The following is a 17,896-nucleotide window of genomic DNA, read 5'->3' on the forward strand; positions in this document are numbered from 1 at the left end:
TCTACTCGTGGAAGAAACATTCCCAACACATGGAAACAAACAAAAAACTTCCACATTTTAGCTTTGTGTGACCAGTAAGAAAGCAAATTTGATTATTTTTTGTAGTTTTTCATTCACTTTCTTGTAATTGTATACTTTACCAACCATGCATTTTGAAACAAGCTCTAAAATAAACATGGCTTTCCTGATCTAACCGGCTCGAGGTATTAAAATGTCTTCTCAATATTCTTAATTGCAATTTTTAATTTGCCAACTAAAAGGTTTTGAGGGCTTTAGCACACTTGTGTGTTCAACATGACAGGAAGTCATCAAAGACCAGGAAGTATGCAGTAAGACAACAACAAAATATAAATGTTTTGGTTGTTTATTTACCAAATTTGTAAACAATGGATTGATCCTTTTAACAATGGGGACACTATAATAATTCTGCCCACGTTAATCCACATTAAACTGCCTCAAATTGTTGCTTTGATTAAAATAAATGACAAAACCTTTCTTCTACATATAAAAAGTGCAACATTAAACAGTTTCAAGTCAACTCATCATGCTTCATTTATTACAGCATTTGGGAAGCCTGTAGTTCATTTTTATTATGTAAATTTTATATTTTTGTCAACATGTGATATCAGGGACCCTGCCATTCAATCAATCAATCAATGTTTATTTATATAGTCCTAAATCACTAGTGTCTCAAAGAAAGGAGAAAGAAGTTGAAATGTGGTCATTTCCAAAACCAATATTCTACAACACAAACACAACGTTGAAACAACATGCTTAATGACAACGTTTATTCAATGTCAGGTTGTGACGTTGAAATGTGGTCATTTCCAAAACCAATATTCTCCAACACAAACACAACGTTGAAACAACATGCTTTATGACATTTAATACATGTCAGATTCTGACATTGATTTGTCATTGAATTATGATCATTTCCCAATCAACATTCTCCAACACAAACACAACGTTGAAAAATATGCTTTATGACAACGTTTATTCAATGTCAGGTTGTGACGTTGAAATTTGGTCATTTCCAAACCAATATTCTACAACACAAATACAACGTTGAAAAGCATGCTTTCTGATGACGTTTAATCAATATTGTGTTGTGACGATGATTTTGACCGTAGAATTTCGGTCATTTCCCAACCAATATTCTATCACACAAATACAACGTTGGAATAACATGTTTTTTGACAATGTCATGTAGAAACATTGATTCGACCGTTGAAATTTGGTAATTTTCTTAATCAATATTTTACAACACGAATGAAACGTGGAAAAACATGCTTTTTGACGATGTTTAATCAATGTTAGGTTGTGACCTTGATTTGACCGTTGAAATGTGGTCATTTCCAAAACCAATATTCTACAACACAAATACAACGTTGAAACAACATGCTTTATGACAACGTTTATTCAATGTCAGGTTGTGACGTTGAAATGTGGTCATTTCCAAACCAATATTCTCCAACACAAATACAACGTTGAAACAACATGCTTTATGACATTTAATACATGTCAGATTCTGACATTGATTTGTCATTGAATTATGATCATTTCCCAACCAACATTCTCCAACACAAACACAACGTTGAAAAATATGCTTTATGACAACGTTTATTCAATGTCAGGTTGTGACGTTGAAATTTGGTCATTTCCAAACCAATATTCTACAACACAAATACAACGTTGAAAAGCATGCTTTCTGATGACGTTTAATCAATATTGTGTTGTGACGTTGATTTTGACATTGAATATCGGTCATTTCCCAACCAATATTCTACAACACAAATACAACATTGGAACAACATGTTTTTTGACAACGTTTATTCAATGTCAGGTTGTGACGTTGAAATTCGGTCATTTCCCAACCAATATTCTACAACACAAATACAACGTTGAAAAGCATGCTTTCTGATGACGTTTAATCAATGTTGTGTTGTGACGATGATTTGACCGTAGAATTTCGGTCATTTCCCAACCAATATTCTATCACACAAATACAACGTTGGAATAACATGTTTTTTGACAATGTCATGTAGAAACATTGATTCGACCGTTGAAATTTGGTAATTTTCTTAATCAATATTTTACAACACGAATGAAACGTGGAAAAACATGCTTTTTGATGATGTTTAATCAATGTTAGGTTGTGACCTTGATTTGACCGTTGAAATGTGGTCATTTCCAAAACCAATATTTTACAACACAAATACAACGTTGAAACAACATGCTTTATGACAACGTTTATTCAATGTCAGGTTGTGACGGTGAAATTTGGTCATTTCCAAACCAATATTCTACAACACAAATACAACGTTGAAACAACATGCTTTATGACATTTAATACATGTCAGATGCTGACATTGATTTGTCATTGAATATCGGTCATTTCCAAAACCAATATTCTACAACACAAACACAACGTTGAAAAACATGCTTTATGACAACGTTTATTCAATGTCAGGTTGTGACGTTGAAATTTGGTCATTTCCAAACCAATATTCTACAACACAAATACAACGTTGAAAAGCATGCTTTCTGATGACGTTTAATCAATATTGTGTTGTGACGTTGATTTTGACATTGAATATCGGTCATTTCCAAAACCAATATTCTACAACACAAATACAACGTTGGAACAACATGTTTTTTGACAATGTTTATTCAATGTCAGGTTGTGACGTTAAAATTTGGTCATTTCCAAACCAATATTCTACAACACAAATACAACGTTGAAAAGCATGCATTCTGATGACGTTTAATCAATATTGTGTTGTGACGATGATTTGACTGTAGAATTTCGGTCATTTCCCAACCAATATTGTATCACACAAATACAACATTGGAACAACATGCTTTTTGACGATGTCATGTAGAAACATTGATTCGACCATTGAAATTTGGTAATTTTCTTAATCAATATTTTACAACACGAATAAAACGTGGAAAAACATGCTTTTTGACGATGTTTAATCAATGTTAGGTTGTGACCTTGATTTGACCGTTGAAATGTGGTCATTTCCAAAACCAACATCCTACAACACAAATACAACGTTGAAACAACATGCTTTATGACAACGTTTATTCAATGTCAGGTTGTGACGGTGAAATTTGGTCATTTCCAAACCAATATTCTACAACACAAATACAACGTTGAAAAGCATGCTTTCTGATGACGTTTAATCAATATTGTGTTATGACGTTGATTTTGACATTGAATATCGGTCATTTCCAAAACCAATATTCTACAACACAAATACAACGTTGGAACTACATGTTTTTTGACAACGTTTATTCAATGTCAGGTTGTGACGTTAAAATTTGGTCATTTCCAAACCAATATTCTACAACACAAATACAACGTTGAAAAGCATGCATTCTGATGACGTTTAATCAATGTTGTGTTGTGACGATGATTTGACTGTAGAATTTCGGTCATTTCCCAACCAATATTCTATCACACAAATACAACGTTGGAACAACATGTTTTTTGACGATGTCATGTAGAAACATTGATTCGACCATTGAAATTTGGTAATTTTCTTAATCAATATTATACAACACGAATAAAACGTGGAAAAACATGCTTTTTGACGATGTTTAATCAATGTTAGGTTGTGACCTTGATTTGACCGTTGAAATGTGGTCATTTCCAAAACCAACATCCTACAACACAAATACAACGTTGAAACAACATGCTTTATGACAACGTTTATTCAATGTCAGGTTGTGACGTTGAAATTTGGTCATTTCCAAACCAATATTCTACAACACAAATACAACGTTGAAAAGCATGCTTTCTGATGACGTTTAATCAATATTGTGTTGTGACGTTGATTTTGACATTGAATATCGGTCATTTCCCAACCAATATTCTACAACACAAATACAACATTGGAACAACATGTTTTTTGACAACGTTTATTCAATGTCAGGTTGTGACGTTGAAATTTGGTCATTTCCCAACCAATATTCTACAACACAAATACAACGTTGAAAAGCATGCATTCTGATGACGTTTAATCAATATTGTGTTGTGACGATGATTTGACTGTAGAATTTCGGTCATTTCCCAACCAATATTCTATCACACAAATACAACATTGGAACAACATGCTTTTTGACAATGTCATGTAGAAACATTGATTCGACCATTGAAATTTGGTAATTTTCTTAATCAATATTTTACAACACGAATAAAACGTGGAAAAACATGCTTTTTGACGATGTTTAATCAATGTTAGGTTGTGACCTTGATTTGACCGTTGAAATGTGGTCATTTCCAAAACCAACATCCTACAACACAAATACAACGTTGAAACAACATGCTTTATGACAACGTTTATTCAATGTCAGGTTGTGACGGTGAAATTTGGTCATTTCCAAACCAATATTCTACAACACAAATACAACGTTGAAAAGCATGCTTTCTGATGACGTTTAATCAATATTGTGTTGTGACGTTGATTTTGACATTGAATATCGGTAATTTCCCAACCAATATTCTCCAACACAAATACAACATTGAAACAACATGTTTTTTGACAACGTTTATTCAATGTCAGGTTGTGACGTTAAAATTTGGTCATTTCCAAACCAATATTCTACAACACAAATACAACGTTGAAAAGCATGCATTCTGATGACGTTTAATCAATGTTGTGTTGTGACGATGATTTGACTGTAGAATTTCGGTCATTTCCCAACCAATATTTTATCACACAAATACAACATTGGAACAACATGCTTTTTGACAATGTCATGTAGAAACATTGATTCGACCATTGAAATTTGGTAATTTTCTTAATCAATATTTTACAACACGAATAAAACGTGGAAAAACATGCTTTTTGACGATGTTTAATCAATGTTAGGTTGTGACCTTGATTTGACCGTTGAAATGTGGTCATTTCCAAAACCAATATTCTACAACACAAATACAACGTTGGAACAACATGCTTTATGACAACGTTTATTCAATGTCAGGTTGTGACGGTGAAATTTGGTCATTTCCAAACCAATATTCTACAACACAAATACAACGTTGAAACAACATGCTTTATGACATTTAATACATGTCAGATGCTGACATTGATTTGTCATTGAATCATGATCATTTCCCAACCAACATTCTACAACACAAACACAACGTTGAAAAACATGTTTTATGACAACCTTTAATCAATGTTGTGTTGTAACGTTGATTTGACGTAGAATTTTGGTCACTTCCCAACCAACATTCCACAGCACAAACACAACGTTGAAACAACATGCTTTTTGACATTTAAAAAACTCCAGATTCGGACATTGTCATTGAATTATGATCATTTCCCAGCCAACATTCTACAACACAAATACAACGTTGAAACAACTTGCTTTATGACAACGTTTAATCAATCAAAAAAATGTTTTTGTTTTTTTGTTTTTTCGGCTTTTGACTCGCTCGACCGCTCATAAAAACAATGGGACTCTGTCTGTGAATGGAGCTTGTAGTTACATATTATATAAATATGTAAATATTATATAAATATGTACATAAAGTGTTGTAATTATATCCCAACTCCACGTTCTTCTTGGTCATCGCCGTCGCCGCTGCCACCCCCCATCAACCATAACCCCCCGGCCCCCGCCTCCAACGCCCCAAACCCCCGCCCCCCCACCCCCCGCCCGACCACCCCACCACAAATAGATGCCTGACCTGTGGGAAACAGTGACAAGTATGTTACAGATTTGAAAGTTTTGGCAAATATGTGCAATTTTGGAGGTATTAAGGACTCCCTAAAAAGAGACAGACTTGTTTGTGGCTGACACAGCTGTGCAATGAGAGAGAGGCTGTTGAGGGAGGACAACTTAACCCTGGAAAAGTGCCTGCAAATATGCAGAGCGGCAGAGCTGTCAAAAGAAAACAGCAGAACTCTGCAAGGACGGACGCTGGAAGAAATACATGCAGTGCAGAAAGTGCCGCAACATAAAGATATGATCAGTTGCAATTTTTCTGGTAAAACACATGCAAGGAACAAGAAGTTGTGTCCAGCTTTTGGTAAGACATGCAAAATTGTGGCAAAGACAACCATTTTGCCGCCAAATGTAGGTCACATGCTGAACAAAATAGAAGACAGAGAGCCGTGCTCGCTGTAACAGAGGAAACTGACGCATAGGAGGACCTCGCCACCATTACAGAAGCATGTGAAAAACAGGAAATGGTGAACCATTTGCAGGAGAACAAAGCTCAAAGTCAGCAACTTTTCGCAGGTACAGTGGGGCAAAAAAGTATTTAGTCAGCCAGCGATTGTGCAAGTTTTCCCGCTTCAAATGATGACAGAGGTCTGTCATTTTCATCATAGGTACACTTCAACTGTGACAGACAGAATGTGAAAAAAAATCTAGGACTTCACATTGTAGGAATTTCAAAGAACTTATTTGTAAATGATGGTGGGAAATAAGTATTTGGTCAACCATTCAAAGCTCTCACTGATGGAAGGAGGTTTTGGCTCCAAATCTCAGGATACATGGCCCCATTCATTCTTTCCTTAACACGGATCAATCGTCCTGTCCCCTTAGCAGAAAAACAGCCCCAAAGCATGATGTTTCCACCCCCATGCTTCACAGTAGGTATGGTGTTCTTGGGATGCAACTCAGTATTTTTCTTCCTCCAAACACCACCAGTTGAGTTTATACCAAAAAGGATACATGGATGATACAGCAGAGGATTGGGAGAATGTCATGTGGTCAGATGAAACCAAAATAGAACTTTATGGTATAAACTCAACTCTAAACTAAATGTATTTATTGAATAATACTTCAACAAAATATGAATGTAAGTTCATAAACTGTGAAAAGAAATTCAGTGTTTTTGTGGACATGTTCCATAAAAATTGATGTTTAAAGGGGAACATTATCAGCAGACCTATGTAAGCGTCAATATATACCTTGATGTTGCAGAAAAAAGACCATCTATTTTTTTTACCGATTTCCGAACTCTAAATGGGTGAATTTGGGCGAATTAAATGCCTTTCTGTTTATTTTGCTGGAGGGGATGACGTCAGAATGTGACGTCGCCGAGGTAACACACCCACCATTTTCATTTTCAACACATTACAAACACCGGGTCTCAGCTCTGTTATTTTCCGTTTTTTGGACTATTTTTTGGAACCTTGGAGACATCATGCCTGGTGGGTGTGTTGTCGGAGGGTGTAACAACACTAACAGGGAGGGATTCAAGTTGCACCACTGGCCCCAAGATGCCAAAGTGTCTGCTGCCAGACCCCCATTGAATGTGCCAGAGTGTCTCCACATTTGACCGGCGATGCTAAGACAGACATGGCACAGAAATGTATGGATAACCTGCAGATGCATTTGCAACGATAGTCAATGAAATCACAAAGGTGAGTTTTGTTGATGTTGACTGCCAGCTAATCGATGCTAACATGCTACGCTAATGTGCTGAAGCAGACATGGCACAGAGATGTATGGATAACCTGTAGATGCATTTGCAACTATATTACGTTTCCTTCCACCCACATTTAATGCGAAACAAACACTTACCAATCGACGGATTTAAGTTGCTCCAGTGTCAAAAGATGCGAAAGTCCTGATCGTTTGGTCCGCACATTTTACCGGCGATGCTAACGCAGCTATTCGGCCATGCTATGGCTATGAATAGCATCAATAGCTATTCGCTCAATAGCTACAGTTTCTTCTTTAATATTTTCATACTCCAACCATCTGTTTCAATACATGCGTAAGCTGTTGAATCGCTTAAGTCGCTGAAATCCGAGTTTGAATCCGAGCTAATGTCGCTATATCTTGCTGTGGTATTCCCATTGTTTGTTTACATTGGCAGCACTGTGTGACGTCACAGGGAAATGGCCAGTGTCTTCGCAGAGAGCGAAAATAAGGCACTTTAAAGCTTTATTTAGGGATATTCCGAGACCGGTAAAATTTTGAAAAAAACTTCAAAAAATACAACAAGCCACTGGGAACTGATTTTTATTGTTTTTAACCCTTTTGAAATTGTGATAATGTTCCCTTCACCAGACCTATGTTAGCGTCAATATATACCTTGATGTTGCAGAAAAAAGACCTGTTTTAACCGATTTCTGAACTCTAAAAGGGTGAATTTGGCAATTTAAATGCCTTTCAATTGATAGCCTGTCGGAGCGATGACCTTTCACCCGTGACATCACAACGTGAAGCGATCTGCCATTTTCTCAATCTCATTACACGCAACAAGTCAAATCAGCTCTGTTATTTTCCGTTTTTTCGACTGTTTTCCCGTACTTTGGAGACATGATGCCTGGTGGGTGTGTTGTCGGAGGGTGTAACAACACCAACAGGGACGGATTCAAGTTGCACCACTGGCCAAAAGATGCGAAAGTCCCTCGTTTGTTCCGCACACTTTACCCACGACAGCTATGCTACGACTGAGATGGCAAGAATGTGTGGATATCAAAGCAGATGCATTTCCAACGATAAAGTCAAAGAAATCTGCAATATTGGAAAATAGACCGGGCTTCACGGTGGCAGAGGGGTTAGTGCGTCTGCCTCAAAATACGAAGGTCCTGCAGTCCTGGGTTCAATCCCAGGCTCGGGATCTTTCTGTGTGGAGTTTGCATGTTCTCCCCGTGAATGCGTGGGTTCCCTCCGGGTACTCCGGCTTCCTCCCACTTCCAAAGACATGCACCTGGGGATAGGTTGATTGGCAACACTAAATGGTCCCTAGTGTGTGAATGTGAGTGTGAATGTTGTCTGTCTATCTGTGTTGGCCCTGTGATGAGGTGGCGACTTGTCCAGGGTGTACCCCGCCTTCCGCCCGATTGTAGCTGAGATAGGCGCCAGCGCCCCCCGCGACCCCAAAAGGGAATAAGCGGTAGAAAATGGATGGATGGATGGAAAATAGACCACCAGCGAATCTGCTGGAGTGCCTTGGGAGCTATTCAGTAGGGCTGGGCGTATCGATAGTATTGATACTTGGTGAGTATCGGTATCGTATCGATACTGGCGTGATGGTATCGACACTTCACCAAATTAAGCGAATCACTCCGATTTAAAAACAAATGTGAGCGCTCCTCACCACTCCACCCTCCTCCCTAGTGATGGGTCGCGAACGACATTTAAAAACACTTGAAAATTAATCTTTAACCCAAAATAAAATCAAATAAATACAATTAACATGACGCTTAGTGCGTTCGCGCACACACATCAGTATTATTCGCTCCGAGGTTCACTCGGACACGCACACACACACGCGTGAGTTTCCAGTGCGACTTAATGTCTTGCTTGTGAACTGTTAAGTATTTTATTGCACTAAAATATCGATAAGAATCTGTCAGTTCTTTTGTGTTCATTTTTACAACTGTTTATTAACTAGTGTTTTCTCTTTTACTTAAGTTCTTGTGTGTTGTGAGGCGACTAGCCAAGTTCAGTATTCGTTTTCACCTAATTTGCACTATTTAGGGTCCTTGGCCCATGGCAAAGGAGTCCAGAGGAGTCCTTTGCCATGGGCCAAGGACCCTATTGAAACTGCTGTGTTTTATTATTATTCCGCACCTACGCGCTGTAATTTGACCCCCTTAACATGCTTCAAAACTCACCAAATTTGACACACACGTTGGTATAGCAAACCTTCCCAACATATTAAGCAACCAAACTCCCAAAATTAAAATTGCGCTCTAGCGCCCCCTAGGAAAAAATTACAGACAAAACTGCATGTAACTTCTGTTAGGAATGTCATAGCGACATGAAACAAAAACTCCTATGTAGGTCTGACTTAGACCCAATTTTCATACACTCACTTCTTTCAGCAAAAATCTACAGGAAGTTGGCAAAAACCCCTTCAAAATAAAATTTTCGCAAAAAATGCCATTTTTGCCTCTTTGCGCTGTAATTTGACCCCTTTAAAATGCTTCAAAAGTCACCAAACTTGGCGCACACATAAGGACTGGCGAATATTGCGATTTAATGAAAAAACCAAACCCCAAAACTCAAAATTGCGCTCTAGCGCTATTTTTGAATAAAACACTGAAAAAACTGCTCCTAGGAAGAAAACAGACACAATTGCTTGTAACTTCCGGTAAGAATGTCGGAGAGACATGAAACAAAAACCTCTATGTAGGTCTCGCTTAGACCTACATTTCATAGATTGACAACCCCCAACAAAAATCAACAGGGAGTTTGCAATCCCCCCTTCAAAACAAAAGTTTTGTAAAAAACGGTCACCTTTCTTCAAACATTATCTCCTCTGAGTGCGTTTGTTGTTTTGGCTTCAAACTCGCACAGGAGAGAGATTGAACCCTTCTGATTAAAAGTCTAGAACAGAGTTTTGATAAGTTCTCAGGTTTTGATTTTACGCGCCTTCAAAGAACCCCTGTGCAAAGTCCCCTAAAAAATGTTATTTTTGCCTCTTTGAGCTGTTATTTGACCCCCTTAAAATGCTTCTAAACTCACCAAACTTGACACACACTTCAGGTCTGGCAAAAATTGCGATCTGATGAAAAAACCTAACCTCAAAACTCAAAATTGCGCCCTACCGCCCCCTAGGAATACAACACGGACAAACTGCTCGTAGGAAGAAAACACAGACAAAACTGCTTGTAACTTCCGGTAGGAATGCCAGAGAGACATGAAACAAAAAACACTATGTAGGTCTCACTTAGACCTACATTTTAATAATTAACATACTTTAGCAAAAATCAACAGGAACTTTGATATTTTCACTTCAATACAACAACTGCATTACTTTCACAATGCATTAGATTCTCAAAATAGTGGCTCCAAGGCGTCTTCTAACGCTTATCCGGCCGTGGGTCTCGGGGGCAGCAGCCAAAGGCGGACCCGACCAACGCTACTTGCAGCTTTAATTACTTTATTGTAATTGATATTATTACTTTTTTATTTGAATTTCTCAGTTCTTTTGTGTTCATTTTTACATCTGTTTAATAACTAGTGTTTTCTTTTTTACTTAAGTTCTTGTGTGTTGTGAGGCGACTAGCCAAGTTCAGTATTTGTTTTCACCTTATTTGCACTACTTACTTTATTGTAATTGATAATATTACTTTTTTATTTGAATTTCTCAGTTCTTTTGTTTTGTGTTCATGTTTACAACTTTGTTCAATAGCTAGAAATGTGTTATTTACCTTAAGTGTTTGTGTGTTTTGAGGCGACAAGCCAGGTTCAGTAGTTGTTTGCACCTTATTTGCATTACTTTATTGCTATTGATTGTCACGCCTGTAAGATATGTTCTGTGTTTTGTCGTGTTATGTTTTGATTTTGGACATGCAGTCACGTTTTGCACTTCCTGGTTTTGTTTGTTTCCATTCCAACTCATTAGTTTTCACCTGTCACGTCCCTGTTCTCAGCCTCACACCTGTTTTCACTAATCATCATAGCTATTTAAGTCACTCTTTTTCTTGTCCTCGTCCTGGGATCCTCACACTCGCACGCACCCTACCCATGCTGTTCCAACCTTCACGTCCTCGTCCTGGGATCCTCACACTCGCACGCACCCTACCCATGCTGTTCCAACCTTCACGTCCTCGTCCTGGGATCCTCACACTCGCACGCACCCTACCCATGCTGTTCCAACCTTCACGTCCTCGTCCTGGGATCCTCACACTCGCACGCACCCTACCCATGCTGTTCCAACCTTCACGTCCTCGTCCTGGGATCCTCACACTCGCACGCACCCTACCCATGCTGTTCCAACCTTCACGTCCTCGTCCTGGGATCCTCACACTCGCACGCACCCTACCCATGCTGTTCCAACCTTCACGCCCTCGTCCACAGTTCCATGCCGTGTAAGTTTATGTATTTATGCCACATTGCACTCTTTTGTTTCATGTCTTTAGTCTTGCCATCGTGCTGTTTAGGTTTATAGTTAAATTGTCTTTCATGCCATTGAGCAAGGGTTTTTGTTTCACGTTTGTACTGTTTAGCCAAGTTTCTTCCTCCATTGTAAGCGCTTTTTGTTGTTTATTTGTTTATTAAATAAACAACCATGTACTTACGTCCACGCCGCACTCGTGCTGATTCTCATCTGCATCGAAGAAACAATCCACGTCCAAGCCTTGTAGTGACGTTATTACTTTTGTAATAAATATTTTATTTTTTGACTTAAATCGTTGTCCTGTGTTGTATTATTATCATAATCAATTAATAAAGGCAAAAGTACAAATTTGTTTTTCAAAAGTATCGATACCCCGAAGTCCCCCCCCCCCATCAGATGACGACACTTCCGGTATCGGATCGGTATCGATACCTAAATTTGCGATATTGCCCACCCCTACAATTCAGGGACGACCGAGCACGGCAAGCGATGACGACAGTCTGTTCCCGCAGACGAGCGAGGTAAACCCCCTGGATGTCTTGGCTAAGACGTGATTCATGCCACTTCTTTTTCTGCCTCATTTTGTCACCAGTGGATTATGTGACCTCCTCCTGCAGCTCAAAAAGGCAGCTGTGATCTTGGCTACTCGGCTTCTCTCAGAGACACTGGCGTTCACCGCAGCCTTCCGACCTTCAGGTATGACTTTACAATCTCACTAAAACACTATTAAAACAATTTTTTTCCCCCTTGGCCTCAGTCTGCACCCCCACTCCAGGGCCCAGGCTAAGACCGATTTTTTTTATTTTAATCTTCTATTCTTTCCTCCCATCCCCCCCCCCACCCCTCCCCCTTGTTTACCTGTATGTCATCTTTTTTGTAAGGGGCGCTGGAAGCCGGCTGACCCGTCAGCGATCCTGTTCTGTCTCCATGTAATGTTTGTCTGATCTTGAATGGGATTGTGCTGAAAATTTTTATTTTCCTGAAGGAACTCTCCTGACAGAATAAATAAAGTACTATCTAATCTAATCTAAAACAATAAACAGATAAGGGATCTTCCAGAATTATCCTAGTAAATGTGTCTAATTACATCTGAAACGGTCCCACTGCCGCCGCCTGGAGCCCTCGCCTTTTCTATTTTTTTTGTGCTTCACTCTAACTTTCCTCATACACGAATCTTTCATCCTCGCTCAAATTAATGTGGAAATGGTCACTTTCTCGGTCCGAATAGCTTTTGCTGCTGGAGGCTATGATTATGTGAGGATGTGAGGAGCCCTACAACCCGTGACGTCAAGCGCACATCGTCTGCTACTTCCGGTACAGGCAAGGCTTTTTTATTAGCAACCAAAATTGCTAACTTTATCGTCGACGTTCTCTACTAAATCCTTTCAGCAAAAATAGGGCAATATCGCGAAATGATCAAGTATGACACATAGAATGGAGCTGCTCGCCCCGTTTAAATAAGAACATCTCACTTCAGTAGACCTTTAATACATGTTGCATGGGGGAACGTTTAGAGTGAGGCACACGGTACAGGAAGTAAGCGGGCTAGTGTGAGTGAGTCAGCAGGAATTGTAACATCAAGTAGAAGTGAGCAACAATTCTGCTCTAAACGTCCACTCTTTAAGGTTGGGAATATAACAGACTAGAGTGAAACACACATGAGCTGATGTAGTAACGAAGTAAACAAACCTGTTTGTTGATGTTTGTTGAAAAGAGCGTCCAGTAGTTGACGTTGTCGCTCGTTCTCCTCTTTTCTTCTAGAAAGTTCCTCCTCGTATTCTGCTATGGTTCTTTCTAACACTACAAATATTTCTTCCACAGCAGCAGTTAGTCGCTGCTTCACCAACACTCTCAGCATTTCTACTTTGCACATGTTCACACAATCCCAAAAGCTAAAATGTGGATGTAAAAGAGAAGAAGGACATTCGACGAGGCTTCCACAAAACAACAACGCGCGAAGTGCGCATGCGCACATAGGCCGCCATTTTAGACTTTTGAACGATGACATTTGAACAAAATCTGTTCAGAGTCGTTAATATTCATCACTTTCGTCCTGAATGTTGTTCGAAATGAATTTTAAAAATAGTCTGAATTGGACGATTTGATGATTCTAATTAGGCGTTTATAACGGCTGGATATTACATTTAGAAGTAGTTGCAGACTTTATCCACTAGATGGCAGCAGTGTATAAACTATTTCAGAGTTATGTATGGACAAGACCAGAGACATGTTATAGGTAGACACAGCATTGGCTGCAGTGACGCGAGAAATTGGGCCGCCATCTTGAAGTGGTGATGAGGAGCCGGTGAGCAGCATAAACTGACAGCTGTCATTCAATCAATCAATCAATCAATCTGTAAACTTTTTGGCTTAAAGAGCCATGAAAGCCAAATATTGTCAAATGTATTTCTGTGAGAGCCATATAATATGTTTTAACACCGAATAAAACTAAATGCGCGCAGTATTAAGTAAGACCAACATTTTTAGGGTATAATACATATATTATCTTTTTAATAACAATGCTATTCTGAAGCTAACCAATAATAAATGAAATAATTCTTACCATTAATGCGATTTTTTGAGCAGGTGTGGTAGGAAACGGATGGATGGATCAAAATGCATGAAAATATTTTGAACGTTATTTTTAACTCTGTGATTACCAGCGGAATTATTCATTACTTATCGTGTTAAGCAATGTCAACCCCGATTTATCTGAGAGCCAGATGCAGTCATCAAAAGAGCCACATCTGGCTCCAGAGTCATAGGTTCCCTACCCCTGTGCTAAACTGACAGTTGACAGGTAGAAAACAAAGATGCTAAACTGACGGTTGACAGGTAGAAAACAAAGATGCTAAACTGACGGTTGACAGGTAGACAACAAAGATGCTAAACTGACAGTTGACAGGTGGTAAACAAAGATGCTAAACTGACGGTTGACAGGTAGAAAACAAAGATGCTAAACTGACAGTTGACAGGCAGAAAACAAAGATGCTAAACTGACAGTTGACAGGTAAAAAACGAAGATGCCAAACTGACAGTTGACAGGTAGAAAACAAAGATGCTAAACTGACGGTTGACAGGTAGAAAACAAAGATGCTAAACTGACAGTTGACAGGTAGAAAACGAAGATGCTAAACTGACAGTTGACAGGTAGAAAACAAAGATGCTAAACTGACAGTTGACAGGTAGAAAACAAAGATGCTAAACTGACGGTTGACAGGTAGAAAACAAAGATGCTAAACTGACAGTTGACAGGCAGAAAACAAAGATGCTAAACTGACGGTTGACAGGTAGACAACAAAGATGCTAAACTGACAGTTGACAGGTGGTAAACAAAGATGCTAAACTGACGGTTGACAGGTAGAAAACAAAGATGCTAAACTGACAGTTGACAGGTAGAAAACAAAGATGCTAAACTGACGGTTGACAGGCAGAAAACAAAGATGCTAAACTGACAGTTGACAGGTAGAAAACAAAGATGCTAAACTGACAGTTGACAGGTAGAAAACAAAGATGCTAAACTGACGGTTGACAGGTAGAAAACAAAGATGCTAAACTGACAGTTGACAGGCAGAAAACAAAGATGCTAAACTGACGGTTGACAGGTAGAAAACAAAGATGCTAAACTGACAGTTGACAGGTAGAAAACAAAGATGCTAAACTGACGGTTGACAGGTAGAAAACAAAGATGCTAAACTGACAGTTGACAGGTAGAAAACGAAGATGCTAAACTGACAGTTGACAGGTAGAACTAATCATAAAGTATTTTAGGAATGGCTAAAGGCTCTCTAAAATCTTCTTAAACCCCCGAAAAATATGCTTTAGTATTTTATTTATACAAAGTTTACAGTGACAAAGACAAATTTAAGATAAACTACAGAGTTTAGCATGATAGTGAGAGTCCAGTCCATAGTGGATCTAACATAATAGTGAGAGTCCAGTCCATAGTGGATCTAACATAATAGTGTGAGAGTCCAGTCCATAGTGGATCTAACATAATAGTGTGAGAGTCCAGTCCATAGTGGATCTAACATAATAGTGTGAGAGTCCAGTCCATAGTGGATCTAACATAATAGTGTGAGAGTCCAGTCCATAGTGGATCTAACATAATAGTGTGAGATTCCAGTCCATAGTGGATCTAACATAATAGTGTGAGAGTCCAGTCCATAGTGGATCTAACATAATAGTGAGAGAGTCCAGTCCATAGTGGATCTAACATAATAGTGAGAGAGTCCAGTCCATAGTGGATCTAACATAATAGTGAGAGAGTCCATAGTGGATCTAACATAATAGTGAGAGTCCAGTCCATAGTGGATCTAACATAATAGTGAGAGTCCAGTCCATAGTGGATCTAACATAATAGTGTGAGAGTCCAGTCCATAGTGGATCTAACATAATAGTGTGAGAGTCCAGTCCATAGTGGATCTAACATAATAGTGTGAGAGTCCAGTCCATAGTGGATCTAACATAATAGTGTGAGAGTCCAGTCCATAGTGGATCTAACATAATAGTGTGAGATTCCAGTCCATAGTGGATCTAACATAATAGTGTGAGAGTCCAGTCCATAGTGGATCTAACATAATAGTGAGAGAGTCCAGTCCATAGTGGATCTAACATAATAGTGAGAGAGTCCAGTCCATAGTGGATCTAACATAATAGTGAGAGAGTCCAGTCCATAGTGGATCTAACATAATAGTGAGAGAGTCCAGTCCATAGTGGATCTAACATAATAGTGTGAGAGTCCAGTCCATAGTGGATCTAACATAATAGTGAGAGAGTCCAGTCCATAGTGGATCTAACATAATAGTGTGAGAGTCCAGTCCATAGTGGATCTAACATAATAGTGAGAGTCCAGTCCATAGTGGATCTAACATAATAGTGTGAGAGTCCAGTCCATAGTGGATCTAACATAATAGTGTGAGAGTCCAGTCCATAGTGGATCTAACATAATAGTGAGAGTCCAGTCCATAGTGGATCTAACATAATAGTGTGAGAGTCCAGTCCATAGTGGATCTAACATAATAGTGTGAGAGTCCAGTCCATAGTGGATCTAACATAATAATGTGAGAGTCCAGTCCATAGTGGATCTAACATAATAGTGAGAGAGTCCAGTCCATAGTGGATCTAACATAATAGTGTGAGAGTCCAGTCCATAGTGGATCTAACATAATAATGTGAGAGTCCAGTCCATAGTGGATCTAACATAATAGTGAGAGAGTCCAGTCCATAGTGGATCTAACATAATAGTGTGAGAGTCCAGTCCATAGTGGATCTAACATAATAATGTGAGAGTCCAGTCCATAGTGGATCTAACATAATAGTGTGAGAGTCCAGTCCATAGTGGATCTAACATAATAGTGTGAGAGTCCAGTCCATAGTGGATCTAACATAATAGTGTGAGAGTCCAGTCCATAGTGGATCTAACATAATAGTGAGAGAGTCCAGTCCATAGTGGATCTAACATAATAGTGTGAGAGTCCAGTCCATAGTGGATCTGACATAATAGTGAGAGAGTCCAGTCCATAGTGGATCTAACATAATAGTGAGAGTCCAGTCCATAGTGGATCTAACATAATAGTGAGAGAGTCCAGTCCATAGTGGATCTAACATAATAGTGAGAGTCCAGTCCATAGTGGATCTAACATAATAGTGAGAGTCCAGTCCATAGTGGATCTAACATAATAGTGAGAGAGTCCAGTCCATAGTGGATCTAACATAATAGTGTGAGAGTCCAGTCCATAGTGGATCTAACATAATAGTGAGAGTTCAGTCCATAGTGGATCTAACATAATAGTGTGAGAGTCCAGTCCATAGTGGAGCTAACATAATAGTGAGAGTCCAGTCCATAGTGGATCAAACATAATAGTGAGAGTCCAGTCCATAGTGGATCCAACATAATAGTGAGAGTTCAGTCCATAGTGGATCTAACATAATAGTGTGAGAGTCCAGTCCATAGTGGAGCTAACATAATAGTGAGAGTCCAGTCCATAGTGGATCTAACATAATAGTGTGAGAGTCCAGTCTATAGTGGATTTAACATAATAGTGTGAGAGTCCAGTCCATAGT

General features: G+C 38.9%; 1 protein-coding gene across 1 annotated transcript in view; it reads right to left on the reverse strand.

Annotated features, from left to right (window-relative positions):
* LOC133548276 (zinc finger protein 615-like) overlaps positions 1-14,126 on the reverse strand; it is a 74,154-nt gene extending 60,028 nt beyond the window's left edge. The window contains exon 1 of the mRNA XM_061893593.1: positions 13,520-14,126. Within this exon, the coding sequence (XP_061749577.1) occupies positions 13,520-13,838 (319 nt within the window). The 5' untranslated portion in view covers positions 13,839-14,126. The remainder of the gene's footprint in view (positions 1-13,519) is intronic.
* Between the last annotated feature and the right edge of the window lie 3,770 nt (positions 14,127-17,896).

Source organism: Nerophis ophidion, linkage group LG02 (assembly GCF_033978795.1).
Source record: "Nerophis ophidion isolate RoL-2023_Sa linkage group LG02, RoL_Noph_v1.0, whole genome shotgun sequence".
NCBI lineage: Eukaryota > Metazoa > Chordata > Actinopteri > Syngnathiformes > Syngnathidae > Nerophis > Nerophis ophidion.